At 52.7% G+C, this 8,769-nt stretch overlaps 1 protein-coding gene across 3 annotated transcripts in view; it reads right to left on the bottom strand.

Annotated features, from left to right (window-relative positions):
• Positions 1-7,449, bottom strand: part of CCDC50 (coiled-coil domain containing 50) — a 59,937-nt gene extending 52,488 nt beyond the window's left edge. Inside the window, exon 1 of one of the 3 annotated variants that reach the window (XR_012906334.2) lies at positions 7,139-7,449. Coding sequence is in view for 2 of the 3 variants with exons in the window: in XM_075938273.2 (XP_075794388.2) it covers positions 7,139-7,187 (49 nt within the window). In the remaining variant the exon portion in view is untranslated. The remainder of the gene's footprint in view (positions 1-7,138) is intronic. The other 2 variants (XM_075938273.2, XM_075938272.2) reach the window with 2 other exon arrangements.
• Between the last annotated feature and the right edge of the window lie 1,320 nt (positions 7,450-8,769).

An 8,769-nucleotide genomic window follows, 5' to 3' on the forward strand; every position in this document is an offset into this window, starting at 1 on the left:
TCAGAGGACAGGACATTGGGCTAGATGGGAAAGAATTGGGCTTGTCTGGTTTAGAACAGAGAAGATTGAGGGGGGACAGGAGAGCCGTTTTCAGGGATCTAAAAGGGTGTCACAAAGAGGAGGGAGAAAACTTGTTCATCCTGACCTTGGGGATAGGATAAGAAGCAATGGGCTTAAACTGCAGCAAGGGAGGTTGAGGCTGGACATTAGGAAAAAGTTCCTAACTGTCAGGGTGGTCAAACACTGGAATAAATTGCCGAGGGAGGTTGTGGAATCCCCATCTCTGGAGATATTTAAGAGCAGGTTAGATAAATGTCTATCAGGGATGGTCTAGACAGTGCTGGGTCCTGCCATGAGGGCAGGGGACTGGACTCGATGACCTTGCGAGGTCCCTTCCAGTCCTAGTGTTCTCTGATTCTATGGACAGTTAGTCTGACCCAGCATGGCTGTGCTTGTTCTGTGAAATCCCCAGGGGATTCATTCCTCCACCCTGCCCCTGAATACCAATGAATGAAAATGTTGATCCTATTTCCAGTCCTGAAAGACATCCCAGTGTTTTCCCTCTGCCCTCACTGACTGGCAGACACACAGCACAGGCCATCACCGAAGAGCCAAACATGAGCCAACAGCATCCGGAAATCCAGGGAGATTCCATGAGAGACGCCGAATCTCTGCTCCGCGACCCATCCATCTGCTGCCTTCCGGGTCAGCCGCCACACGGCGCGTCTAGCGAGGGAGGGGGTGGAGGTCCAGGCAAGCGGCTGAGCTCAGAGGGCAGGCGTGGGAGGAGGAGAAAGGGGAAGGCAGGGGCCGACGCTCAGAACAAACCAGTATTTAACCCAACACAAGAGCTGTGCGCTGAGAGCCGGGCAGCCTGCCGGCGCAGAGCAAAGCTTTGCCAAGACACAGCAGATCCACACAAGCCCTTCTTGTTCCCCCAAGGCCGCAGCTGGGCCCGCCGGGGGCACGTGCGGAGAAACCAAGCAAGCTGGCAGCAGAGCGGAGGGGGCGGCTTTTCAACCGGGAGCGCCGCATCCTGTGCATGGGTCATGTTCGAGATGCCAGCGAGAACGGGTTCGCAATGCAGCCGTTGGCACGGCCACACGCCCACCGGGCTGCCCGCGAACAGCCGGGCCTTGTCTTCACCGACAGCGACAGAGCACAGATGGCAGGGACGGGAACGTGCAAGCGTGTGCACGGTTAGCCGACGAGCCTGACCACCTTCCCGGTTACGCACAGGCTCCCGGTACGCAGAGGGAGCCGGCTAAAGAGTTGGCTCCCGGGGAGCCGCCTGCCCTCGCTCCCCCCGTGTGTACCCAGCTACCCGGTTACTTGATTAAATGCATTTTCACATCCCTAACAGACGTGCTCCGCTGGTGCAACAGGACACGTGACCCAGCGCAGTTTACCCAGCCCCAGATTGGGGGTGCAGCTGGAGACGAGCCGGGGGTCCAGAGAGAGTCGCTTGTGTCAGAGGGCAGGTCCCGACTGCAAACAGGGGAGGGGTAAACAGCCGTTGAGCTGGCCTAGGAGGCTGGGGACAGGCTGGAGAGCTGTTCTCCAGTTCTGGTCCACTTGGCCTCACAGGCAGCCAATGAAAAAGCTGGGCCCATGTAAGCCTGCAGCTGGGGACGTAGGCAGGAATAGCCGGGACGCCGCATCGAACCGGACTAGATCTGATCCATAACATCAGGGTTTCTTCGCACGCAATGGGCAGCACTCGGCATGGAAAGCTGCAGTTACAAACGTAACCGGGGAAGCGCTCACAATCGCAGCGGTTACACGCACTGCGGGCTCTGCCTTATGACGCTTAACGACACTTTACACAGCAGAGCCCACGGCCAAGCCTTCCCGCCAACAAGTCTGCCAGCCCTGCTCCCAGGAAGACTTCCCTGGGGGCTCTGCGGCCAGCTCCCCGGGAGCAGGGGAGCCAGCGTATAATCTGGGGGGGAGGGGGCCTGCCATGGACCGGAGCAGCCCCCAATCTTCAAACTGGTAAACATTTTACATCCCTAGCCATAGCCAATGTCCCCGCTAATCTTTTCCACCATGGGCAGACTTTTTCCATCCACGTGTGGAATAAATGTTATGTACACTGAGCATGTGCAAATGTGCACCACCACTAGAAACAAAATCTAGCTGTGGGGGCTCTGCTAATCAGCTGGGCAGCATGTGACTCTCTTCCAAGTAGCCACACAAGTGAATGGCTTCCAGGGAACATTGGTCATAAACCTTCACTCTCCATCTCATCTCCAAGACGGCAACTCCAGGCTTCGAATACCGGCCTGCAGCAGCGAGGCCTGGTCCACACGGGGAAAGGTTTGCAGGATGTCAATCCTGGCAAAGCCTGCTCATGCGGAGGTAGCGTCTACCGACAAGACATCTGGGGTAGCTTATGCCACCTCCCCAAAAGAAATAAGCCACAGCTTTGCTGGTATAAAGGCACCTCCTCGAGGGGTTTTTACTGGTTTAAAATCAACTCCTCCCCCCCCCCACAGACCCATAACTGGTTGCTATTGATTCAGAGATTTTAAGCACAGAAGGGACCCTAGTGATCACAGAGCACAGGCCACCCAACTTCCCCAAAGTTACTGTAGCAAATGCATCCAATCTTGATTTTAAAATTGCCAGTGATGGAGAATCCACAAAGTCCCTGGACCTGCCCCAGCGGGGACTTACCGTCACGGTTCAAAACGTACCCCTTATAGCCATTCCGAATTGGTCTACTTTCAATTTCCAGCCTCTGGATCTTGTTACATGTCTGACGGCCAGATTCAAGGGTGTTATTAAATATTCGATCCCCACGAAGGTCCCGACAGATACAAGGAAATCCATCGATTTCGTTTAACGAAGAGAAGGTTAACGGTGATCTGGTCACCGTCTTGCTAAAGGCAGGTTCTCGCGCCTCTTTGAGCCCCCTCCCATGTACAGCGTCCTGCAGAGTTGTGGGCACAAGAACTGGGCACAGTTTTCCAGTCATGGGCTCACCATGGCCAAGAATTTCCCCATTGATGAACCCCAAGATCACACTAGCCCCTTTGGCCACCACATCACACGTTCAGCTGATTCTGTCAGCTGAGCACTTGTGCAGCCACTCAGGAGAGATTCAAATGCCACCCAGGTGATCAGCAGAGTGACACAACTGGCAGCATGTCTCTCTCCTGGTGGTGCACATCCACACATGCCTCAGTGCATTTTACAAAATGTATTCTGCACGTGGATGGAAAAAAAATTAGAAGGAACATTGTCCACAACTCCCACATCTTTTTCAGAGTGCTTGTTTCCCAGGAGAGTATCGATCACCCTGTAAGGATGGCTGACGTTCTTGGTTCCCAAATGTACATGTTTACATGTACTGTATCTGTATTAAAAGGCACATGGTTTGCTTGCACCCAAGGAACCAAGTAACCTGAATGTAGTGACTTCTCTTCACCGCTTGCCACTCTTCCAACTTGTGCGTCTTTTGCAAACTTTGCGGGGGATGATTTTCTGTTTGTTCAGCTCACTGATAAGTGTCAGATAACAAAGGGCAAAGACCAGACCCCTGCAGGAGCCCACAGAAACAGCCACTGATGACAATTCCCCCGTTCCAATTATATTGTGAGAGCGCGCTGGATTCAGTGTAGGTGTGCCCCGTCAGTTTTACACATCACAGTGTTGCTGAGTACCAGAACACAAGGCCTTGCAGCACTCTCAGGATCTGGCATCAGATTATTGTTCATCACCCAGATCTGCAATCTCACATTCAAACAAAACCGGACCCTGTCTGAGTAACGTCCTCTTTTCCATACACCCAGGCTGACTGGTATTACAGGTCGGACCTCGCTGGTCCAGCACCCTTGGGACCTGATCGGTCCTGGATGAGGGATTTGCTGGATCAGGGGAGGTCAGTTCTGGCCTCCCTTGCCACTGACCCTCCCCCAGCACTGGTCCGACTGCCGGACTCCCAGCCAACTCCCTCTGTCGTTGGGCGCCACTGCCGTGCCAGGCAGCCCCACTGCCTCTGCGCACTGGCAGTCCCAGCTGCCACATCCAGCTACTGCAGCCTTTGCGTGCCAGGCTCCTGCTGCCCTGCCAGCCTGCATGGCTCCCAGGCGCTAGCCCTCCACCAGGTTTAGAGAGTTTCAGCCTGTAATTACATTACCGTCCATTACCTCTGCCCCCTATAAGCCACTCCATTATCTTGGCATTGGCCAGGATGGACGTCAGACGGCCAAGCCTCTGATTACCCATCCCATCCCCCCTTCTAAAATATCAGCACAACACCGGCAAAAGTTTGCATAGGCCTGGCTTCAGCGAGAAGTCATCTGGTGATTTGAATAACCAGTACCACATCCTGCCGCACCGCCTTACGCTTCTTAGATCACCCATCTAAGTATAGTCGGCCTAACCTTCCTGAGTGAAGACCACAGCCCTAAAACAGCAACAGCACCTTGATCGTCCATGACATCCTGTTGTCCAGGCAACCAGACCCTCAGCGATAACTCAGGTGAGGGAGAGTTAATAATAAAATAACCCAACCCAAGAAAGTAGCAAAATAGTATCCCAGCCTGTTAATGAATCACCACATTGACCTTTGTCCAAAATAAACAGAGTGGACGCTTCTCTAACACTGACAACAATTTTCTGCAGCTGGAACATATATATTTCCCCGGTTATGGAAGATGTTCCATTTCTAACCTTTGTTTGGTAGCGTAAGCAGAGACTAAAAATGGCTAGGTCAGTAATGAAGAGATCTACCCTAATTGGGGTTCAGCACTCTCCACCACTAAAAAAATAATTAAATAAAAATAAAGAACCTGACGTATTGTGTTCTTAGTAAATTAAAGGTATAAACAGAACTGTACCGAACATAAAGGCCCCACCTGCCCTGCACGTTTCAGTTATGTGGCAACACTCCCCTACTCCAATTCTTTGGATTTCAGGGTGAAATTTTGGCTCCGCTGAAATCAATAGTTTTGCCAGTAACTCAACAGGGCCAGAATCTCACCCTTCAAATTCTCACCCTCACTGCTGCCATTCCCTACAGGCCACAAACAGAAACATTCATGACAAATCCATAGGGTTATTGGTTCCCGTTAACAGCTACACACCGATTCCTGACCCCGCCCCCAGGAGCCGGCTGCCACTTAGTGCTGCTGGCTCTGTATCAGCTTTGTACCGCAGCGTGTAACCACTAAGATTTTGTAATGGTTACACAGATACATTGACACCCTTTTTTAACATCCCAGTTGGGCCTATTTCTCCTTGTCACTAAACTGGATCTTCAAATGCATGCTTGCTATTCTGTATTCACGCAGAAAAAATGCTATTGGCTACAATCTTGGAAATATGTCTGCAATATTCTGGATGAATTTATACAGTAATTAGAACCTTTGCCACTCTCCTCACACTGGTTAGAATCCAGAGTAACACCTCTGCCGAGTGAATTACTAAAGATGTACACTGTTGTAAGCAAAAGCAGAATCTACCCCTTAAATAGCACCTTTCATCTTCAGACCGCAGAGCACTTTTAATCACATCCCTTTTGAAGTAGGTCTCTATCATTATCTCTGCTCTCCAGATGGAGAAACTGAGTCTCAGACCCACTGAACTGGGCACTGAACGCAGGACTCCAAATTCCCAGGCCTTTGCTGCAGTTGCCAGACCCCGCTCCCTTTGAGCAGGGCTTAAACTGCAATTCTCAACACAAAATCTAAAATATGGTTGGTTGCCTTCTAGAGCAATGCAAACCCACGACAGCCCAGAGTGGCAAAAGCCCAGCTCTCCTGCACTCTAATTCAGTATTTATCCTGCACTCGGAACCCCTGCCTCTGAGCCCGGTAAGATCAGCGATGCTGGGAGACCTGCTTAGCACATGGCTGTTCCAGACCCAGTGAAAACACATTCGGCCTTTCAGCGGAGACAGGACTGACCCATATTTTAACCACCTCTTTGAACCGTGACACATGGGGCACCATTAAAATGTGGTTAAATCCTACCGCATAGATGGCACCAAAGTGTGTTTTCCTGGGCACCGCTGATTTTACAACAGGCATTGGCCCACAAGATGAATAAACCTCTTTGCCAGCCACAATCCTGCCTTTTCCCAAAGCTTAGCCCCTACCCTGCTGGGGCAACAGCGGGTGAAGGGTGCATTTGCATCTCAATGGCATGAATAGGCTCCCAACTATTTCAGAGCAAGGCTTATTGTTTGACATGCTTCCAAATGTGCAGCGCTCCCCTGCCATCCCTCCCTCTCCACTTGGTCCGCCTCCCCCCTTCCACAGGGACAATAACAAAAACGGAGCCATTCCACTGGAGGATACAAAAGGTTCCACCTTCTCGCCCACATTTCTGCTGATTTCACAATCGGAAAAGCACTGCTGCTTTTGTCTCCATCTAGATATGCGGGAAAGCAGAATGGCGAGTGACATTCAGATCGCTACCACGTTCAACGCCGCGCCTAATCTGCCTTTGCTGAATCCCCTCCCTCTTCCTTCTCCAATTTATGGCCAGTAAAACTTGAAATAAGTTTAAGCCAATCTAGACCCCCGCCCCTCGCAAAAAAATCAGATCTCCAGCCAGCATTCCCTATACGCGGGTGCTTGGGTGGCCACTCAGCAGACATGCCAATGCCTCCCAGGGGATTAGCGGAGCGCCCACAGTGAGGTTTTTGGGTTCTCCTGGTGGTGCACATTCCTCGGCGCACATAAAACACTTATTCCACACATGGATGGAAAAGATGAGAGGGAACATTGAGGCAACCTGTGGGGAGACCTCTCTCTAGGGCCTCTCATCTTCACCACTTCCTAACACACATTGTTAGTTTTCGACTCCCCCCCCCCCCCCAGAAATCAGACTTCCCCTCCAGTCCATCCCCTCCCCTCTCCTCCCCTCCAGCCCCAGCGCCTAGGCCCCCAGCTGTGGGAGCCGGCTGGGGGTTCCTGCTCTCCAGCCTGCCAGCCCAGCCGGGAAGAGTCACATTTCAAAACAGAGCCGGGCAGGCCACACACCCCTTCCCACCGCCCCCCTTAGCTCGCCCGGCTGGAACCCCGCGGGTTTGCGCTGCCAGACCCACCCCGCCCGTTCCCCAGCGGGGGGGGCACCCGGCCCCCCCCCGATCCGCCCTTGGGGGGCAGGGCCGCGCCCCACTCACCCTCCTTGACCCCAGGCAGCTTGGACTGGTCGATGCTGATTTCAGCCATGTTGGGCTCCGGCGCTTCCTGCTCCTCCGGCGGCGGGGGAAAGGGAAGGGGGGGGCGGCGCTTTCCCCCGGTAAATGCCCGGCCCCCCCGGGGCACCGGTGGGGGGGGGGCTCTCCGGGGCGAGTGGGCGCCGCAGGGCCCGCTGGCAGCGCAGGGGGGCGATCCCAGCCCCCGATCTCCTGCCCCCCTCCCCGGCCCCCTGCGAAACTTCCCGGCCGCCTCCCCTGCGCCCCCGCCCCCGCCTGCTGGATACAATGTAACCGCGGGCAGGAAACGAGCCTGGGCGTTCCGTACGGAGCGGGGGCGGGGGCGGGGACACAGCCAGGCACCGGGGGGGGGCGGGTCCTGACCCAGCCGCCTGAGCCTGTGGCGGGGCACCCTGCCCGGGATCCGAGCCGCGGGCTGGGCACAGCCTGGCTCTGGGGGGCTGAGAGTGAGCGTGGGGGGCTGGAGCCAGCACGCTCCGCTCAGGTTTGCAGCCTGCGATCAGCAGCCGGTTTCCTCGGGCCGCTGTAGCGTGTTTGTTTCAAGCAAGGCTTGGAGGGAAGAGCAGGAAGGGGCTGCCACCCGAAAGATGAATCCGAGCCGCAAAGATCGGATGTGGATCCAGAGGCTCCCAGCATGGGAAAGAGTTGTCCCCACCCTGACCAATCTGAATCTTAGTCTGGATCTGCAAAAAGAAAGAAAGAAAGAAGAAGTCCTGTGGCACCTTCAAGAAAAGGTGCATCTACACTGCAGGGCTTCACTTGAAATAAGCTAGGCAAATTGAGCTACGTCAATTGCAAACCTTATTTCAAAATAGCTTATTTTGAGTTTCAGTGCTGTCTACCCAGCACTTATTTCGAAATAGAGCACGCTTCACCGACTTCCCTTACTTCTCATAAAATGAGGGTTATGGGAGTCGGTGTAAGAAGACCTCCACCGTGACAGTATTTTGATATTATGTTGAAATAACTGCCGGTTGTGTGAACTATGTTATTTTGAAATAATGCTGCTGTGTAGACATAGCCTAAGGGTGCGTCTCCAGCACATTGCATAGCTTATTTCGAGTTAATTTTGAAATTGCTACACAGCGCCAAATTTCAAAATAGAGCATTATTCCGAAACGTCCCTTCCTCCTCGTGGAACGAGTTTTACAGGGATGTCAGAATAGTGGGCCAGTTATGTTTTGAAATAATAGGCTTGCTCAAAAGACATGGAGTAGCTATTTCAGAATACCCAAAGTATCCCGAAATAGCACCGCAGTGTAGATGTACACTAACAGATTTATTGGGGCATAAGTTTTGGAGGGTAAAAAGCACTTTGTCAGGTATGAAAGCTTGTGCCCCAATGAAACTGTTAGTCTTTAAGGTGCCTGAAGACTCTCGTTGTTTTTGCAAATAGAATGAAGTTAATCAAAACCACAGCAGAACTAGAAAGTTGTACAGCTGCTTTAAGGCAAAGACTCTGAAGTCCATATTTAAGTTTGAGAGGATTTGATTTTTATCAGTAAATGTCGGTAAACATCAGTCTCACCAGACATGCGCTCAGATAGATGACAAAACATTGCCACTGATAAGAATCAAAATATACAGAAAGGCAA

This window comes from Pelodiscus sinensis, chromosome 10, assembly GCF_052426305.1.
Source record: "Pelodiscus sinensis isolate ZL-2025 chromosome 10, ASM5242630v1, whole genome shotgun sequence".
Lineage (NCBI taxonomy): Eukaryota > Metazoa > Chordata > Testudines > Trionychidae > Pelodiscus > Pelodiscus sinensis.